This window comes from Pipistrellus hanaki, assembly GCF_964339955.1.
Source record: "Pipistrellus hanaki genome assembly, chromosome: 4".
In the NCBI taxonomy this organism is placed as follows: Eukaryota; Metazoa; Chordata; class Mammalia; order Chiroptera; family Vespertilionidae; genus Pipistrellus; species Pipistrellus hanaki.
The window spans coordinates 56892319-56914619 of record NC_140506.1 but is presented as its reverse complement, the minus strand read 5'-3'; the positions used below and the strand labels follow the sequence as shown (position 1 = coordinate 56914619).

Below are 22301 nucleotides of genomic sequence, written 5' to 3'. Positions count from 1 at the left end.
TCCTTTCTTTGCCTCAATACCATAGAAGGTAACTAGATCACCGGTCCTAGAAATACTCAATTATTATAAGAAGATACCTTTCTTTGATAAGGAAAAAAAGAAATCAAACTATTAAAATTTGATGAAGTAACTTAGGAAATATAAGTTGAGAATTTAAGCAAACAATGTTAAGTGCCACAGACTTATCAATTTTCAACAAGATAGTTTGGAAAATGGTATAAAGTTTCATAAAGAAAAGCAACTTTAATAAGGATATACATCACTGGATACCCACCAACAGCAGCCAAGTACCAAGTCAAATTTAGCTGAAGCAGAGCAGAGCCATAAAATATAGAGAAGTATTTTCCTACAAAGCGTTTAACAGAAGCCACAGCATTAACACGACATCTGATTCATTCAAACATATGCATAATCATATACCAACAACAGAGTGAATAATGGACACAATTTATAAAAATGAATGAAAAAATAATTCCTTGTATAAAATTTTAAAATGTTAATTAAATCTGTATTGCCATAGAAATCACCAATGATTAATATAATTTTGCATAGAGAACAAGAAAAAATCAAATGTTCAGTCAAACCTCAGGTCTTCACAGGCCCAAATAAAGAACTTATATTTAAAAAGCTGGAAATTTCTAAAAACTGTGTTTCTTCAAGAATACAAATTAAATTCAAGACTATTTTGTCCTGCTCTTACAGTGGACTTAGCCTCTAATTAGTTCTTTTCCTCATCTTCCTGGTGATAGCCTGATTTCGCCATACTCTAGATGCCACTGACCAGACTCCCACTTCTCACACTTTATGCCCAGTATCTGGATGCCTGAGATGTTGGACGGATTTGGGATTTAATCTCTAGCCGTCAAATATAGAAATTTGACTTCCTTACCTCAGTATCCCCATAAGCATACCTTTTGGAAAATTTCAGAAATAATTTACTACTATTAAATAGAAAAATAAGAACTAAAATGAAAAATCATTCCAGTGGTGTAATTTTTCATCTATATCAATTTTGCTACCTAATTTCAGTCCCACAGGCATGAATATGCTCCAAGGAACAGCCAAACAAGCAATGAATAACACATACTATATACAGCAACTAAATTCCTAAGCTCCATGCTATATTATAAAAAAGCTGTGGTCATCACGCCATCACACCGTTATGACTGCTCAGCAGGAGGCTGCGTGCGGGCAGATGGGCAGAGCTGCGAGTGTTGTGAGGCATGTGCAAGTGGGCAGGGACTTGACGCTAAGTCCCCGCAGGTGCCAGCAGGGACTTGACCAGGTGCATGGAGGAAGTTCTGAGGCACCAGCCCCGTGGGACAGGACTCCAGGACTCAGGGGAATCCTGCAGCACCAGCTCTCCAGAGGCCACGTGGTGAAGAGGGTGCAGGGGATGGGTGCCAGGTAGGTGGGAAGCATGGCACAGGTCCCCAGGTGGCTAGTGGAGGGAAGGATGAGGGTGCACGCACCTGTGGCAGAAGGGGAGGCAGCACTCGGGGGAAGGGCGTGTGCTGGGAGAGGAATTAAAGCAGAAGGTAAAAGCTGTTACTAAGAGAAAGAGCCGAAAGGTTTGGAGCAGCCAATGGCCCAGACATTCAACACTGGAGAGAGAGGAATGGGGACCAGCCAGAAACAAAGGAGCTCACAACACCTGTGGCAGCAGCTCAGGCAGGGCGTGGATGGGGCCACGTGATTTTGCGTGGTCTTCTGCTTCGTCAATAATCTAGTTCTTGTCCCAACATGATGCCTGAAATGCTGCTATAATCATGTATTGAATGTTTTTCTACACATAATAATCACTTTAGGATTATCCTGTCTATTGTTTGGGAGGCATAAAAAGCCTCCCACTCATTAAAATGTTTTTGCAGAATTTTCTTACATATAGATTTTTTTCTGTCTATCTTCCCTATCTTAGTTGGTCCCTCTCATAACCTAGAATTCCTTTATCACCCTCTATTACCTTCTGCTTAACTGGTTAGTTCTAACAACCTTTCAGATTTCAACCTGAATACCACCTGCTTCAGGTAACCTGCCATAACCTCCTTCTTACTTTTATAGAAGATAGCACTTTATTGTGATACTGTTTTTAGTTACATTTTCTATGCTCTGCCCTGATGTTTGGGACCAGGTCAGTTGCTTATCTCCTGTATCCCTGGAGTCTAGCACAGTAGATATTTGTTGAATGAATAATGGAATAAATAAGGGAAGGCTTCAGAGATGAGGTAATATTTCATCTGAAAAATTAATAGGATTGATATTATCTAATATCTAGAAGGGGGGGAAATCTAAGCTGAACCCATGGACAAATTTCTAAGAAGCAGGAAAAAGCATGTGCCTGAGGACACCCACATAGCTCAGCAAGGCAGGAAGTGATAAAAGGTAAGGGTTGACAAGTAAGGAGGAATCAGAGAAAAAACACCAGTATGTGCCAGGTAAAAAGATTGGGTTATACTTTCTGACACTGAAGTGTCACAGAAGCAGGATGAGCAGACTCACCTATTAGAAACCTAACTCGGTTGATGAAACAGAGGATACCTAGAAGTGGCACAGCTGGACACAGGAAGACCAAGGTGAAGGAAATGAGCAACAGGGATTGAGCTGAGGGTTTCACACAGAGATACTGACAAGGATTAGGACCTGTGGAAGTGGCCCAAATGGCAGAGCACACAGTGGTTAAGAGCACTGTTTCTGGGGTTAGGCTGCCTGGCTCTGACCCTCATGCCATACTTACTAGGTGGGGGACCTTCAGCACATTCCTTGACACCTCTGCTTCAGTTTCTTCAACAGTAGATAAGAATTATAAAGAATCTTAACTCAAGGGAATGCTACAGGACTGTCTGAATAAATACATATAAGTGCTTAGAATATGGCTATGCACAGTAAGCACCCAATAATGTTAGCTGTTACTATTACCATTAACTAAGGAAGAAGAAAGAAATTAAGGTTGGAAATGTATGTCTAGAAGCAGCGTGAATTAATGGATGAGCACACATTAAAGAGAAGAACCAAAGGGTGCTATACCACAGGCCAGAATGGGGACTTTTAGAAAGTGAGCAGAGGAGGAAATCAGAGGTGATGAGAAAGGAATGCTCAGCAATGCAGGAAGAGAACCAGGAGACAAAGAGCTCTGGGTCATAAGTGACAAAAAAAACAACAAAATAATTTCAAGGAGAATCAAGTGGTCAGTTTCAATGCTGCAAAGAAATTCTCCTGAAAAACTGGGAAAGTAACCCATGGATGAGGAGATGGGGAAGGTCCTCATGGTTTTTGCCAGATTCCGTGAAGCAAATAGAAGCCAGCAGTTGATGGGAGTGAGAACAAAACTGCCTAACTGGAGATGAACCAGGTTGGAGAGAATGGGATGGAACATATCCTATCCTAATAAAAGAGTGATATGCAAATTGACCATACCAGTGCTACACCCACAAGCCACACCCACCATCCAATCAGGAACAAATATGTAAATAAATCCAAACAAGATGGCTGCAGCCACAGAAAGCAGGAGGGAGGCTTGGGTTTCCCCAGCAATGGAGGAAGCCAAGTTTTCCGCCTGCCTTTGCTAGCCTACATTTCCACTCAAGGATACAAAGTTTCAATGATAGAAGATAAATAAATCCAAACAGTAATGGCGGTAACCATGGAGCTAGAAAGAGCAGGAGGCTAGGGTTGCCCCCGGCGATGGTGGAAGCCAAACTTCTAAAGCCCTGGCCTGTCTTGGCCTCTGCTCCAGGCTACAAAGTTTCAATTGTAGAAGATACATAAGTTCCAACAGAAATGGCTACCACCACTGAGCGAGCAAGAGGCTTGGCTCCACTCCAGGCTACAAAGTTTCAATTATAGAAGATAAATAAATCCCAGATACCAGGGCTCCACTTGGGTGGCCGGGGAGTGTGGCCAGCCTGCAAACCACCTCAGGCCCCTTGCCGAGGTCGCTGCACGCCCCAAGGGAACCCCCACCCTGATCAGAGACACCCTTCAGGGCAAACCAGCTGGCCCCCACCCATGCAACAAGCCTCTATCCTATCTAATAAAAGAGTAATATGCAGATTGACCGTCACTCCAACACACAAGATGGCTGTTCCATGTGGTCAAAGATCCTGCCCCCATGTGGACACAAGATGACCAGCATGGGAGAGCAGTTGGGAAAAACCAGGCCTGCAAGGGAGGGCAGTTGGGGGTGATCAAGCCTGCAGGGGAGGGCAGTTAGAGGTGACCAGGAGGGCAGAGGAGAGAAGCCTCCAGGGAAGGGCAGTTTTTGGGGACCCAAGCCTGCAGGGAGAGCAGTTGGGGGGGACCAGGCCTGCAGGGAGAGCAGTTGGGGGGGACCAGGCCTTCAGGGGAGGGCAGTTATGGGGAACCAGGCCTGCAGGGGAGGGCAGTTATGGGGGACCAGGCCTGCAGGGGAGGGCAGTTAGGGGCAAACAGGCTGGCAGGAAAGCAGTTAAGCATCAATCAGGCTGGCAGGGGAGTGGTTAGGGGGTGATGAGGCTGGCAGGCAGAAGTGGTTAGGGGCAATCAGGAAGGCAGGCAGGCAATCAGGAAGGCAGGCAGGTGAGCAGTTGGAAGCCAGCAGTCTTGGATTGTGGGAGGGATGTCTGGCAGTCGGACATCCCTTGAGGGGTTCCAGATTGGAGAGGGTGCAGGCTGCGCTGAGGGACACCCCTTCCTCCATGCACGAATTTCGTGCATTCGGCCTCTAATACATTATAAAATTAACGTATATCACTGCTTCAGTGATTAGAACTGAAGTTATTTTAGATAGTGATGCACTGCTTTAATTCCTTTGTGAAAGGGTTTATTATATATTTAGGCTCTAAACTCATCCAAATCTGTAATTTTCCCTAAACATCATAAGACACACTGTGACTTCTCATTGCTATGTAAATTTTATAGCAGCTTTTGGTTAAATACCATTAACTAGTACCTATATAAAATGTATAGGTACTTTAGAGGTGCTTTTTTTAGTGAAACTCAAAATTCACATCAGTAAGTTTGGACTTGTATTATTAAGAAAGTAAACCTCAAACATTTCTTTGATTTTAATACACAAACAGAGATAGCTGAGAAAACAGAAGGCTGACTTAAATATAAATTCAGGAAATATGATATAAGAGGATGGTATAAAGATTAGAGAAAGACTTTGCCTTCTTGGCAAAGTGATAAAACTCAGCAATGTGGTGAAGATATAGTATCTATACTAACTAATGGTATCTTTTCCCCCAGTACATATTCAGAACCTATTTCACACCTAAAGGTCCACACAGAGAAGTCTGTCAAGACTTGGCAAACACACAAACTATTCTAAGTTCTAACGGTTTGGTGGACTTTTCTACTGAACACTTGTCTCAATACCAAGAACAGATGCAATGTAAAAGCTATTTCAATGCCTCAGAGTCCAGAGAGGAAAGGTGAATATGTGATACACTGGGTACAATTCAAAGGAAAATATTTCAGCTGGCTAACTCTGAGTCAGGATACACATGTTGATGTATTTTTTTTATAAAACATCATGCAGTATTTAACTGCATTTATAAGGGGGAAAAAATTAAAAGAGGAAATCTTGAAAGTAAAAAGAATATCGTCATTTTCAAAATAAACATAAACGAAAAATGTTCTGATTACTTACCATGAGACTATTTATTTATTTATTTATTTATTTTTTACTTTTTTGCTAATCCTCACCCAAGGATATTTTCTACATTGTTTTCCAGAGAGAGTGGAAAGAAGGGGGAGAGACAGAGACTGAGAGATCGATATAAGAGAGAAACATCAATTGGATACCTCCTGCTCACCCCTCAACCAGGGCCGGGATTGAGTCTGCAACCAGAACTGAACCCATGACCCTTCAGTCAGAGGGTTGATGCTCTAAACATTAAGCTAAACCAGCTAGAGCAATTTTTTTTACATCCACTGGATATGCTACAGGCAGGCACCATGACTACAATTGATTAAATTAGTTGGAATCACAAAACAATGAAAAGACTAGCTGTTTGCATGGATCTCCCTTTGGTTAACTAGATTTTCTTTCTTTTTTTTTAAAATATATTTTATTGATTTTTTACAGAGAGGAAGGGAGAGAGATAGAGACCTAGAAACATCAATGAGAGAGAAACATCGACCAGCTGCCTCTTGCACACCCCCTACCGGGGATGTGCCCGCAACCAATGTACATGCCCCTTCAGTCCACAAACCGAGGCTCTACCACTGAGCCAAACCGGTTTTGGCTAGATTTTCATTTTTGAAAGTCTACAGAGATGATTACTGCTGCCACAGGGGGGAAAATCAAATAAGTCACTGCTGGGATAGATTATGGGATCATTTGAGTTATATTTCTGTTAAATTCCCACAATCAATTGGTATTCTTCAGGGATGTAAAAGCTCACATGAAACTCTGCAGGAATTAACAGGTTCTGCTTGGCAACAGCAAGCTTGAAAATTCAGGTACAGACATTTAATCCATAGACTCATCTGAGGAAAAACAAGCCAATGCAAGACATTGTATGAGCATTACACTAGTAGTCATAAAAATTGTATCAGTAATGTCACTTACTACAAGCTCAGAATTTTAAATAATGGGGACAAACCTAGATAGCTATTATGCTTTTCCCCAAAACATACATTTAGGTAAGAACCACTAAAAATATTTAAGTAATAAAAAATGTTATTACCTTAGTAAATCAATAAAGTGATGGTTATAGCTAGAAGGGAGGGAACTTTAGCTAAGCCTGACCAAAAACAAAATCATTGGCCCTAATGTGACGATAAAACAATTTGTTCTTCAAGCAAAATGTTATCATTGAGGACCAGGCCTATATTTCCCATTGTAAAAATAAGAATTCTCTAAAGAAGTATGAATAAAATTGCTTAAGCACTAGAATCTAATTTGCATTCCCACGCCTAACGTATTACTGTTTTCTACCTTAATATTGGGTTGAATCACATAAAACTGCCATTTTTATACATCAAAAGCAGTCAAACGTTAGTAATTTTGTATGGTCCAACATAAGTCAAATGGCCAACAGTACAGAAAAAGAGAGAGAGAAACTTGTGTCCATGAGAATCAGAAGGGGGCCATCCTCATGTCATAAAATTGGTGCATTTGAAACAGAAACTATGCAGGTGAAACGAAAAGAATTCAACAAGTATTGACCTCAACCCTCTGGCATGAAAAATAAGCATTGAGTCCCAAGTAGTAAGGAGAGAAGAATCTAAGATATTCTGGCAACAGCCCCTAATCTGGAGGGCCAATGGCTGAAACAAAGCTGGATCTTGGAACAAACACTAATCACAGTCCCTATCCTTCATCCTCAGGGTGTTTTGTGAGTCCCATCTTGCAGAGGCCTCTCCACTCCTAGGCCGACTGCTGCAGAGGATGGCTCCCTGAGGCAGCTACACTGAGACAGAGCCAGGCCTGGCCTCACTTTACCAAAAGCAGCAAACAGCTAGCCAAATTTCCTTCTGAGGTGGCAGACTCTTTCCTACAGTCATTGATCTAAGCCGCTGCTCCTACTTGGCCTACAGGCCACACAAAAGGAAGCTAAATACAGAAAGCCAGCCGTGGGTACCTCACCTAACAAACAAATACTTCATGGTTCTCCCAGTCTTCCCACTGCCCCAGCTCCTCTCTTCCCTTCCACCAGTCCTATTCACAACCCTTACTTCTTTCCTGGCCGCTGGGTCCCTAACACTCATCTTCCATAACCCAGTTCTCCAACAAAGATTTGAGGAATAATTTATCAGGTTAGGTTTCTTGTTTGCAAGCAACACAAACCAATGCTGAAGGAGAAATGTATGAGAGACTGTCCTGGACACAGACTACTGAGGACAGGCTAAAAGCAGAGGCTTAATAAAGGGCTGGAAGAAAACAAAGAGGTCATGTGCTATTGTGCTATGGGGAGCACAGGAACCATTCCACAGGACAGGAAGAGTCTTGCAAACACACCAGTGTTGTGAGGGATGACCTGCAACCTTCCCTCCATGTGTTTCCCTTCTTTCCATCTGTCTATCCTTTCACTCCACTCTGTAAAGATTTAAAACCCTGAAAAAATAATATATTGGATTAACTGAGCTCAGATCATAGCTGGCCCATCTGACCAGAGGCAGGAAAGGTAGAGGACCTGATTTCTGTGAGAGACAGTTTCCCAAAAAAGAAATCTGGTGAAATGGATGTTGGCCAGCCAGTATTAACTAAACCCATTGCAAAGAAACAAAGTATTTTGTTAGAAAAGAAGAGGCTTTAGGAGAGTTACACTCTGTTTTGTAACAAATTCCAAGTATGGATACACCAGTTATTGTTCAAGGATGAATAAAAAGGGGGAATACACTTGAACTTACAAACAACAATAAAAAGAACAAAGAACTAAAGGGTAATAAAAATATAGTTAAAACCAAGCATTTAAAGCCAGAACAAAGCAGACTCTATACCATAGAGAAGTAAGCTTGAGAGAGGTGGAGGGAAACCCTCAAGAAAAAAAAACACAAAAACAAAACTGCCAAAAGCAGTGAATATAACAAATTAAAAAAAATACATGTGCATAAAAGAGACTAGAGACTCAATACTAGATAACTGAATTCTAAAACAAAAGAAATAAAAACATTAATTAATTAGCAAGAGCAGAAAACGTAAACTGGAGAAATGTTTGAACTGGTAGATGGCAAATTTAACAAGTTATTTATATCTATAAACCTGGTGGAAATTTAGAATTTTATGGATAAAATTTTTTAAATCCTAAAAATACCTGGCCAGAGGGGTAAAAGGTGATCTTCACAGAAACATTACATAAGAAAGCCTTTTTTAAAGATAGAAAACATAAAATGAGGCATAGAGACATTAACTTTCCCAAAGTCACACTGTAGATGGAAGCCTGCCCTATTTCAACAAGTGCAGCCTAGCTCCAGTGGCCAAACATTCGAACTACCTCTCTAGATTATCCTTAAAAGTAAAAAGAGCAGCACAGGTTAGGCAAATCCAAACAAAAAGAATAAAAATTGTATAGTCTGCACTTTCTGACCATAAGACATGAAAATTAGTTTTTAAATTTAAAGTATAAATGGGGGGGAAATTGTACTTGGAAAATAAAAATTATTATCCTAACATACTCAGATTAGGAAAAACAATAAATACAGTTATATAACATTTTATTAAAATACTAGAGGCCGGGTGCACAAAATTCGTCCACTCAGTGTGTGAGGGGGGGAGGAGGGAGGAGAGGAGGAAAGGAAGGTCTCCTCAGCCAGGCCTGTGCCCTCTCGCAGTCCAGGAGCCCTCAGGGGATGTATGACTGTCACAGAGGCAGGAGAGGCTCCCACCACTACCACTGTGCTCACCAGCAGTGAGCCTGGCGTCTGCCTCCTGGTGGTCAGTGTGTGTCATAGAGACCGGTCATTTTGCTGTTTGGTCAATTTGCATCTTAGCTTTTTATTTTATAGGGTGTAATAAAAAATAAAAAATTAAAAGCTAGTTAGAGAAGTGCTAAAAGGCAAATCCTTATTAAAATAAATGAAATTACATTTAGCATTAGTAAAAGCAGGTAGAATGAATCAGTAAAAAATAGAAGCAGAAAAGTCAAGAGTAAAAACCAGCAACATATACAAAGTTCTTTGGGAGTGAGAGGGAGTGCAAAAACCACCCAAAAAAGTAAAAGCTTTAGCCAAATCTACTCAAGATGAAGAAAATATTCAGCTTCCCACAAGTACTTAAAAATTACAGATGTGATAAATAAAATCTTGCAATCTAAGAAAATATGAAGTATTAAATGTATTCACGGAGTAATGTTAGACCTAAACAAACAAAAAATACTTCTAATCTTAAAATTCAAAAGAATTACTTGTAAAACAAACACCAGTTTCAGAGTTTTATAGAGCAGTTCTTAATATAAAAGTTTAAAAACTAGTGCCACTAACATTTCAATTTAAAAAGTCAAGATATTTTACATAGCATTTTGGAATTCTAAGTTGTCTTGAATAATTGGAGGAGTATCCTGATCACTCTGGCTCCCATGGACTAACAATGTGGCTGGAGTAGAAGAGTGGCTAGCCCTTTTGAGTGGGGCAGCTACTCTTGGTTCATCCCATCACCCCCAAAGCCTATAGTCTTCATTTATGCCACCTTTCTGGCCAATCTTATAAGCATTTTAACTGTTCTATTCAGAAGAGAGAGAGCTCCAATGGCTAGTGATGGATAAACAGTTCTTCCCAAATTACCTTTAAATGTTTATATCAATTTTCATCAAGATTCTTTTTTTAATAGGGTAGAAAGACTATCAGTCAATGAAACATCATAATATTGTAACTATTATAGTCAAACAGAAAAGTCCAGGAAACAGGTCAGAAATTCCAGAAATCAATGCATATTGAAATACAATAAAAGATAGCACTTCAAATCAGTAAAAAGAATGAACTATTTAAATCTTTGAGAAGCAGCACAGCATGAAAGGGAACAGCCTGTAGGACTGGACAGGCTGGACGGAACAGCATATGAGTGCAGCACATCCCAGCCTGTAACCATGAGAGACCAGTGCGTGCTTTATCTCTAAAATGTAGGAAGTCACTGTACCTATTTTCACAGGATTGTTGTGAGGATTATCAATCACCATTTGTAAACTACCTTTAACAGGACTAATACAGTAAGTACTGTAATGTGATAGTAAATAGATAAAAGAAAGCAATACATACTAAAATAACCCTTAAACTCCAGGGAGCAAAATACGGGGAACAGAACCACCCATCATACCACAAACAAATTTCAGGATTTTAAAAAGTGAATGGTAAAAAATGAAACTAGAGAAAAGAGGATCTATCTGACTTCTAGACTAAAGAATACCTTTTAAGATATGACAGGCAAAGTAAATATCAAGAAAACACGTTAATCAATTTGACTATTTAAAAATGCTAAAGTCTATATATTACTTGCATGCATGTGTATGCGTAACCTATGGACACAGACAATGGGATGGTGAGTGCCTGGTTGTGGGGGGTGGAGGGTGAGAATGGGAACGGGAGCAGGAGCGGGCTAGAAGAGGTTAATGGCGGAAAAGGTGGACCTATGTAATACTTTCAATAATTTAAAAAATAGAATTAAGAAACACTTGAGAATAAATAAGGATTGGTATGTGTATATGTGCATATATATATATATATATATATATATATATATATGAGCATAATTATAAATCAGTAAGAAAAATTACACAATCAACCAATTTATAATACTTTGCCTATATATATAAGAAATATGCAATATTATCAGTCATCAAAAATACAAATTAAGCCAAAACCGGTTTGGCTCAGTGGACAGAGCATTGGCCTGCGGAATGAAAGGTCCCAGGTTTGATTCCAGTCAAAGGCATGTACCTTGTTTGCGGGCGCATCCCCTGTGGGGGGTGTACAGGAGGCAGCTGATCGATGATTCACTCTCATCAATGTTTCTAACTCTCTATCCCTCTCTCTTCCTCTCTGTAAAAAATCAATAAAATATATTTTTAAAAATACAAATTAAAATTATATTTTCAACTATCAAATTGGTCAAGGTATTAGGGAAAAAGTTGTATTGTTGGTGAACAGGCAGAAAATTGGTACACTATGATATAGAAGATTGAAGAATAAAGAATACATTGAAACCACCTTTCTGGGGCCCCATATGATTATATGTTTTAAAAAAAATCTTTAAAATACCAAGTCCCTTTAACCTAGTAATTCCATTTCTAGGACAAAGTTGGAACATAAGAATTTTAATGGAAAAGTTTCAAGTCACTTTTTAAGAGATGAACCAGAATCAAGGAAAAAACATATGAAAAAATATTTTAAGTTTCAGATATAAAGCTAAGAATGTTCACTGTCTAAAAATTCAACACTCATTGCACACTCACTATACAATTGTTTAATATTACCAAAATAAAAAATAAAAATAAAAACAAACCTTTTAACAGCATCCTTCTTTTGACTATCTATAGTATCCCACCACTTTGAAAGGTAAGAGATCTCAGCCCATATAAATTTCCTCCGTGAGTCTTCCTTCAGCTTGATGACCATGTTATTAAAAATATACTGAGTCTTCTCTCTAAAGTAGTCATCAAAAGTCTTCAACCAACCTAAATCAAGATACAAATATACCATAAATGTCTGTTTTATGTCTGATTACAACTCAGTAATATTCTATTGCACTACCTCTGGATACCCTTGGATGTTTCAGTTAAGTAAAGACATATATAATAATTTAAGAAATGTTCTGAATTAATGAAATTACATTTAAATGAACACGTGACTCAAACAATCATTAAAATTTAAATTGTAAAAATACTCTGAAAACTGCGCAAATTCAGATACAAATGAGAAAAATGACCTAAGGCCAAAAAACATTTGTTTAAACTTAACAATTATATTATAGTATCTAATTATTTATAATTTATCTCTAATTGAAGGGATTTTTCTTATTTTAAAAATCAGAACAGTGTTAAGTTGCCATTATTGTTCTCATAGTATGGGATGAAATTTTTATCCTCTCATGGCACAACTAAAATTCTCCACCCATTAAAAAAGTTAAGCTAAGAAAAAGAAAAGCAGAAGTACAAACTGTATTTAAAACCAGCAGCAGAGCAATGAGGTAATCACAACAGTTTTATGACTATTGAGAAGTAGAATTCTGTCAAAAATAGGCATGAATTCCCAAAGGCTGCTCATATTCCATTTGTAGTAGAACAAACTGACATTAATCAAACAACAAATGTGTACACATCTATGTAAAGTATTCTCAAATGAAAATTATAAATGTTAACTTATTTCTCTGCCTTTTCCTACTATTTCCCATATATCCAGAGAATTTTATCTAAAGACATGTGCAAACTATAATAATAAAAGCTTAATATGCTAATTAGACCAGACAACCAAACGATCTTCTGGACATCCTTCTAGATCAGTGTTTCCCAAACTTCTCTCATGATGAGAATCACCTGGTGGAGTTGTTAAACTACAGATTCCCGAATCCCAACTAAGAGGTGCTAAACTAGAATTTTGGGGAGCATATAGGTAAAATTGTACAGAGCACTAAGTTAAGTATACAATTTTACCTATATGCTCCCCAAAATTCTAGTTTAGCACCTCTTAGTTGGGATTCGGGAATCTGTAGTTTAACAACTCCACCAGGTGATTCTCATCATGAGAGAAGTTTGGGAAACACTGTTCTAGATGAAGCCACAGTGGCGGGGCTGAGGCAGAAGTGGTTAAGTTGCAATCAGGCAGGCAGGCAGGCAGGCAGGCAGGCAGGCAGGCAAGGCAGGCAAGCAGTTAGGGGCAATTAGGCAGGCAGGTGGGCAGAGTAGTTAGGGGCAATCAGGCAGGCAGGCAAGCAGGCAAGCAGTTAGGGGTGATCAGGCATGTTAGCAGAGTGGTTAAGAGCAATGAGGCAGGCAGAAGCAGTTAGGGTGAGTGGTTAGGGGAAATGAAGCAGGCAGGTAGGCAGGTGGTTAGGAGCCAGCAATCCCAGATTGCATGAGGGCGCAGGCTGGGCTGAGGGACACCACCCGCCCAAGTGCACAAATTTCATTCACTGGGCCTCTAGTTTGAGTATAAAGAAACATTTTTAACAAGACTCATAGGTCCCAACATAGCCCCACCTGGCAAAGTACTAAAGCAACATGATGAGTGACTGAGGCAAAAATGTACAGAGCCACAAATTCCACCCATTGGCAAAATGGACGCTCTGAAAAATAACAACTTATCTAGAAAATCTTATGGGGAGGGTTGAGGTGTCTATATATCCAGGTTGAGCTACTCCTTTATACTTCCAAGTCTCAAACACGTGGGGAACTAAGGCATAAGGACTGTTCCTTGTATCTCTATTTAAGTTAATATTCAATGGATACTATACTAAAATAAAAGCCTGCTATGGCAGAGAAGACAATACAACCGTTTTGACAATGCAAATATGAGCTTCTGAAAAAGGCACAGCCAAGGTGACTATATTTTTCCTTTTTGTTTTAACTGAAATCCATTCATTATATGGTTATTTACTGAACACCTACAAAGTGATAGGTCTGAAGCTAGGAGCCAATGAGAAATACAGTATAAACTATTCTTTATAAGACTTTCTTAACTTAGGGCACTTTTAAGCTAGTTTATCAACAAATAATGCTACCTGGATAATTCAACTTCTCCATGTTTAAAAGTCTTTCTCTATTAAAAAACAACAACAAAACAAAAAAAAAACCTCAATATGTTCAAACCTGAGCCTGGATATAATATAAATACTAGCTGCTATTATTATTAGCTTAATTATAGTCTTAAGTCTTTAATTGTCCCTTCCCTGTCTATAATCAAAGCAGTTAAAAGTACTAAATAATATTTCTAACATCTAGTTTTTTTAAATATGCACTTTATTTGAAACATTTAAATAAGCTGCTTCATATCTTAAACATATTGGTTGCCCAAAATTATGATTTGCATTCTATGCCCTTGTTAGGGGCTGAATTATGTCCCCTCAATATTTGTATGATGATATCCTAACACCCAGTGTACTTCAGAATGTGACTATTTGGAGATAGAGCCTTTAAAGATATAATTATGGTAAAATGAGTTCATGTGAGTGGACCCTAATCCAATATGTCCTTATAAGGAAAGTCGATATAACACAGACACACACAAAGGGAAGGAAAGCCACATGAAGGCACTGTGGGGAAAAGGCCATCAACAAGCCAAGATGAAAGCCCCTCAGAAGAAACCAACACTGCCTTGATTTTGGACTTTCAGCATCCAGAAATGTTAGGAAATAAGTTTCAGTTCTTTAAATCTTCCAGTCAGTAGTATTTTATGAATGGCAGTCCTAACAAACTAATACAGCACTAGAAAAAAAGTAATTATCAACCAAAAAATAAAATCACAATGTGGGGAGAATTTATTTTAGCAAATACCATTAAAATATTTAATATACATCTATTTCCATACTGTAAGACTGAGCCAAAAGCAAATTATGTAGGTAACATCTACTTCTGTACTATTATTATAACATGCAAATTATTTAACAGGTTCTTTTAGAATTATTTTTTTTTAAACATCACACATACCTTTCATCTAAATTTTAACAAAGGTAAAAACTAATCTGTTAATTATTTGGTTATTAACTCAATTAAAGAAAAGTGCTATGATGAACAGTGGAATGCCTCCAAAATTAATTTAGTAAGAAAATTCTAGTATTCTAGCATAAAAGGCAAATTTAGAATAGTCTTTATAAAGATTAATAAGTAAAATGTTTTTAAAGTACAAATACTTATTTTCATCAGTTATACTTTATTATGAACTAAGACCATTTCAAAGAATAGTAAGAGTTTTCACAAAAGAATCACAGTGACTGATTAATCCATTTTGCCTTCAACACTTCATTTCCCCTTCAACAATCATTCCAAAAATGCGTCAGAGACACTTAAGTGAGCCAAAATAAAAGCTCGGAGATGTCAAATTAAAAGCCTTCCATAAAACTCATCTATAACAGAGACTAATATCACAACAATATAGCACAATTAATGAAGATGGAACTGAAAGATAGCCTCTTACAGCATTCACTATTGAGTAATATAACAGTAGATTAGTTTTTAGTGCTCTTATACAATAGAGTAATCAAGTATTCCCTTTTACACTGAATTGGCTCTTTCTTTTTCGAAATTACTGAGAAACTACAATTGTATATTATCATGTGCCCAATCAGAAAGATAGTATTTTATAAAAAGTTCTATGGGGTAAATTTTTGTGACACATAACATTATAGTTTTACCTCTAGATTTAATCATTTTAGGACAATGAAGTTGCAAACTGATTTACTTAAGTGGTCAATTCATAGCCTTTTTCTTTCCCTTGAATGTACTTTAAAATTTAACCATGGCTAACACTGCATGAATACCTTCCCATTTAGTCTTTTGCACTCTAACAACACTATCATCCGTAAAACAGCTTATTGCTATTTTAAATAAATGGGTAAATATTTAAAACAAAGAATACATAATTATAAGTTCTATAAAGCAGGCATAATTCCAAATTTAATATTACATTATAACAAAAAATTTAAGTTCTAAAATATACAACTAATTAAGTTGAAAACTTGCTTTTAATATGAATAAACAAACACCTACTAATTGCTCAGTGGATAGAGCGTGGGCCTGCAGACTGAAGGGTACCAGGTTTGGTTCCAGTCAAGGACACGTGCCTTGGTTGCGAGCACATCCCCAGTTGGGGGGGGGGGCAGGGGGAGGAGGTTTGCAGGAGGCAGCTGATCGATGTTTCTCTCTCATCGATGTTTCTAACTCTCTATCCCTCTCAATTCCTCTCTGTAAAAAATCAATAAAATATATATTTTTTAAAACTGGATTCGTGATCTAGCTTCAAAGTTTAGAGACTGTGTAGAGATCTGATCCTCTTAAGGAACAATTAGTTTTATTTGGTTCATGGGCATACTCAGTATTACCCTTAGGATCTAGGCAAGGGTGCCCCACTCTGAGTTCTGGACTTTGGAGGGATCTCCCAATTCATCCTCTGAAAACATCTTTTTCCACAAGATAAATCCACAGGGCAAAGAACGTGCCAATTCAGAGCCTGCCATCCTCCTCTGCCCTGATGAGTACCAAGGCCAAAGAATCTGTGTCAAAGCAACCCTAAGCAGGCTTCTAGAGTTTCCACTGTCAGGGCAGTTAACCTTACAGGTAATAACTTCCCCAGCCTGAACAGTGGCCAAGAGGCTGCCATTTGTAGGGTGTGGAAAGAGTGTTAGAATGTCTGCAAGAAGGGCCCTTCTAGTTTACAAGAGGACCAGTTGAGGGGGAGAGGGTTTGGGCTGCCCCACAGGTTGACTCCCCCACACACTACCACATTCCTGTGGGGAACTGGAACCCCAGCAATCTAAACCCACACTTGGCCTTCCAGATCACTGAGCTACTTCCCAAGGCAGGAGGAAAGGGCCTATTTAATTTAGCAATGTATTAGTTTGACTTATAGTTATTAAATGTTTACTTTAGACATAGAGTCTGAGGGTCTCCATGTCATTTTGCCTCTGGACTTGCAAATATTAAATGCAGGTCTTGGAAACATGCCAACCTAAACTTCAAACTAGTTAATTCTCATGAATCTAGCACCTGGTTCGAAGCCTACAACAGCAAGAGTTCAATAAGCACTTGAAAAATGAATGATGACATTTAGCCAAAGGGATTGAAAAAAAGGTATGTGGAATATGAATGCAAATTTATTACTATAACTAGAAAGGAAATCAAAATTAAAAGATATCATACATTACTAGCTTTAATATATTCACAGACTGTTATGATCCTAACCTAATAATCTTTGACCATTATCTTTAGGTTTATATGTAATATTTGAAAAGGCTCTGTCAGCCCTAAAATGATTTAAAACACACATCTCGAAAAAGGCATGTCCTTCAAATCACTGTTACACTGTTATAGTTTTAACTACTACAATAATAATTTTTAATGATTACATTAATTCTACTCAAAAGTTAAATAGGTACCAACTGTTAAGGAAACAAAAAGATTGAGTCAAAAATAATTATATGTAAGTAAACATTTTAAAAATGCAACTTAAGCTATAATTTATTTCCATTTTAATGTGATATTCTCAAATCTAAACATAAATACAATAGGCCTCATAAAAAAAAAAGCTTTTTAATTTTAGTAATTAAATTATTCTCTATAAACAGGTTTCTTCCATCACTTGTTAAATCCTTCAATATTTGACTGCAACAACCAGTCTTACACTTAAGGGGTCACAGACAATCTTAATTGGGATTTCCGTGACTCACATATGTTGCTGATTAATTTTAATTCCAACATTTCTATTATAAATTAAGCTTGTTTTTCCCCAACCAATAAACTGTGAAAGAGTTTTAATTAATGTTCTGATCTGGCTTATTCATTCAAACAAGCATCTAATAAGGGCAAAGCAATAAAGCTAAGCTAAAGGAAAACAGATTCTATAGCGAAAACATGAATAAATGCTGTGAGCATAAAGAAATGGTAAATTCCTATCAGAAGGAAAGAAGAAGAGAGATTTTTATATTAGTCATCATCTGGATGGAGGAAAAAGGTGGTATTTCCAAACTGAGGCAAGAGCATATGGAAAAGGCACTAAGGCATGAAGGCACGTGTCGATTTCAGGGAGCAGAAGGCAACTAGGTATGGCTACACTGCAGCTCACATGGAGGGAGCATGTTGAGGAATAAAAACAGAAGTGGGGGTCAGATCACTGCAAACCTTCTGAACCATTTCTGTTTCTTACTGAAAACTGAGGAGAAATAAAGTTAAGGTTTTCTGATTTGTGCTTTGGAAAATAACTGTTCTGTAAGTGCAAAAAATAGAATAAAAACAAAGTATTAGAGAAACAGGATACGAAGCCATTACAATAATTCTGCTAAAAAATGGTTAGTGAATTGCAATGGAAAGAGACAGAGATAAATCAGAGGCCAAGGAGGCAAAAAGAAGAGAACGAGGTAACTGACTAAAGTTTCCAAGATTGAGAAGTAGGAAAATACAGGATTAACCTCAGGTTTTCTAAAGACCCATAGATGTTTGGAAACCTATAAATCTGCTGATTCCTCTAAATGCTTTTGGACTCGGGTTTCCAAAATAAGCTAAACTTTTTTTTTTTTTTCCAGGTGATTCAATGTCATCTAATAGTTTTCAAAGCATATCAGTTTCACTTCCATTAAGTTCCATACAGCACATTCTGAACCTTGGTAAGATGCTGTCACTGGAAATTCTATCCCACACCACAAGAACCCATTGCATTGCTGTTAGCACAGCTGGGGTTTTGTTCAACCTGCAGCTGGATATGTGTAATATCCAACTGTGATCCATTACTATTTTGCTTTTCTAAATGCCCTTTAAACGACCTGCATATGCTGATACTGATATCTACAATTGCGAGATCAACCTCCAAAATAATTTCTAAATCTGTGCTAAAGTAATTTTCCTCCCTTTTTAAGGACTCACACCTAATGAGGACACTTCAGTCTTAATAAGTCTTCCCCAAATAGAGCTTGGTTGTTTGAAATCATGCAAAGTATCTATAATATGAGACAAGAAAAACTGACCTCCTTTGAGGAGTTACACTTAGATATGTGAGGAGGCTACTTAGCCTCGTGATTGGGCAAAACATGGGCAAATTATCTAAGTTTCTGGAAGAAACTATTTTAAAAGCTGGAAAATACTGCTTCTAAATAACTTTTTAATTGTAAAATATGTAGCAATGAGGAAAACCACTCACTATCTCACATACTAATGCAATACTTAAAGGCAGAAACGTCCATTTCAATAGGGATAGACCAGGGGAAAAATGAATAAGAAACAGTGCAAGAGATGCCTCCTTTTGCAAGATCCTATATAATAAAGAGCTAATATGCTACTTAGACTGAACAGCAGAATGACCTTCTGAACAACCGTCCAGATGACCTTCCGGAAGCAGGGGCTGCGAGGGTCGAGGCAGCTGGGCTGCAAAGGCCAAGTCCCCTTGCACAAATGTTGTGCACTTGGCCTCCAGTAGTTAATAAAATGTTTTATATGATTAATAACATAACATAGATGACATCTGGTTTGAAAAGATTTTCCTCCTAGAAGCTCTGCCTGTTGTTTCAGAAGCATTACCTAAAAAGAGGCAATGTTAAATAAATGTTACAAGTCCTGGTTCAAACCCAGCCCTTCCTTAGACACATTACCTATCCTCTCTTCTGCCTAAGTTTTCTCATCTATGAAATGAGGGTAATAGTAGTACTTTTTTTTTTTTTTAATCACTTCTCAGCCTTTTGACTAGGATCAAATGTAGTATCTGTTCTTATCAGTTTTAACAGTATTACTTTTGTCAAAAAGTTGCAGAGAGCAGTAGTGGATTTAACATATGTAAAAATACTTAGGACAGTGCCCAAAACAGTAAATTCCCACAAGTACTAGCAATTATTTGTATAACCAGGGCGCTGGTGAGCTCTGAAGCATCCAGGCTCCAAAGACAGACAAAAGTAAGTGAAATGGGGGGGGGGACTGAGAGGTGTTTAATAACCATCTACATCTCCTAAGGGCTACTTGACATATCTGCTCCTAAGGAATGTGGCCCAGTCAGAGCCCAAATATATTTTCCCCCTCTAAAAAGAGAACCTCATTATGTCAATTCTAGAAATCTCTTAAAAAGATAATTCCCTAGAGCTATGTAAATATTCATCTTAAATGACAAATTTTCTTAACATTTAAGATCACTGGATAAAATACAGGTTGCCAGTTAAATTTTAATTTCAGCTAAATAATGAATAAATGTTTAGTACAAATAGATCTCATGATATTTGGTGTGTGTGTGTGTGTGTGTGTGTGTATATACTAAAAAAATTTTCATTGTTTAAATTCAAATTTAACTGAGCAGACTTTTTTTTTTAATTTGGCAACCCTATTAATAACATAAAGTTCAAATAAATGCACTGAATTAGTGAATGCCCATAAAAAATAAAAAAAAGAATGAAGTTATTTAAGCTAAAAAAGAGGTGGCATGGTAAACAGAAAAAACATGCATCTCAGAATCAGGCAAATCTGAGCTGCAGTTCACCATCCTGTCAATTTATAACTAACTGACCCTGAAAGAAGAAATGACTTTATCTACTTTAGCCTCAATGCCTTCACCTGATAAATGGAGTGGGTTTACTTTACCACTTTTCAGGGTTGCAGAATGGATGACATGAAGTTACATACCCAACATTTTCCAGATGCAGAGCAGGCAATGATTTCAGTTCTTCCTCAAAATATCTCAGCTCCAGATATTCAAAGTCCCCGTCAACAACAGCCAAAACCAAAGAGCTCACATTATCCCACCACAGCGAAACAAAACAAAGTACGCCCCAAACTGTGCTCACATACAAATCTCTCCCTCTCCTGATCACTATATTTCACTCAGCAGGGCCCTTGGCAGCCAGAATTCTAGATCTCCATCCACTATGGCTGACCAGAATTGTTTTCTTCCAACTGTGCCTAACAATATTTGAACAGAAAATACTTAAAACAGCATTACTCTGTGAAATCCTCAGGTGTTTTTGTTCTTTTTCACGAAGTTTTTAAAGTTTAAGGATATATAAACTCATTTCAAATTATCTTATATTAAATGCAAATATCTGTTTTCTTAACTTGAAAAAAAAAAAAAAAAGCTGAAAAATCCTAAATCATTTCAGTCAATAAAATTCTGCAAATGGCCTGGCCGGTATAACTCAGTGGTTGAACATCAACACATGAACTGGGAGGTTATGGTTGAATTTCCAAGTTGCAGGCTTGATCCCCAGTAGGAGCCATGCAGGAGGCAGCCAATCCATGATACTCTCTCATCAGTGATGTTTCTCTCTCTCCCTTCCCCTTCTTCCCTCTGAAATCAATAAAGACACATATTTTTTAAAAATCTACAAATGCATAGAAGAAAATTATTTTGAGGTATGACTCCTGAACCTAGACCTTCCTTCTATTTTGGAGTCATACCACATGAGGGATTATTTTTCCATGTTCAGTTTTACAAACTGCTTAACGAACAACACGCGGTCCAACTTTCCATTTAGAATACCTTATCTTCTCTCTACACACTATGATTTCTCTGAAGAAAATTTGCCTAAATATTTCAGCAATTTAATGGGAAGCAAAGAATTAAGATTATAGATACAAAGGTGCTATAATTGTGTTTTAATCAGCTCATTAAATACAACATGAACATGTATCAATCAACTAACATTTCAATTTCATGGTCCATGATTCAAAACTGTCAAAAGTGCAACAGTAAGAAGTTATCAGCATTTACTTAACAATTCCTTTCAAATTTTCTTTTAACTATAATGTAAACCACACAAAATATTGTATGAAAATTGTTACATGTTCTTATGGCCCAAAAGAAGACATAATTAGAAATTATATTAAAATACAAATATAACTGAAATTTATCTTTCTTGTGAGGTATTGCCAAGGTGAACCAAACAGAAAAGTATCTACATGTATAAAAACACAGCAACGTAATTCTTTAAGTTGGGGAACTAAATACATGAATCTTTAAAATACCTATTTCAAATATTTCTATCCCCAACAGATAAAACTTCACAGATGAAACAAACTACTGAGCTAGTTTGTTTTAAACTGTTGCTGCAAAAAATAAAAATCTCTATAAATCTCATTTAGGAAGTAAGCTGCCTAATTGCACTTCTATTTAGGGATATTTCACAAAGACTTCCCCATTACACAGTAACATTTGACTTGTGATGCAAGTATACTTATCTTCTGTCCTTCACTGAAAAAGTGGTTTTT

The 22301-nt window shown here is 37.6% G+C and overlaps 1 protein-coding gene across 1 annotated transcript in view; it reads right to left on the bottom strand.

The window, feature by feature from the left end:
• MAN2A1 (mannosidase alpha class 2A member 1) overlaps positions 1-22301 on the bottom strand; it is a 140500-nt gene that overhangs the window by 89362 nt on the left and 28837 nt on the right. The window contains exon 4 of the mRNA XM_084882803.1: positions 11921-12092. Within this exon, the coding sequence (XP_084738929.1) occupies positions 11921-12092 (172 nt within the window). The remainder of the gene's footprint in view (positions 1-11920; positions 12093-22301) is intronic.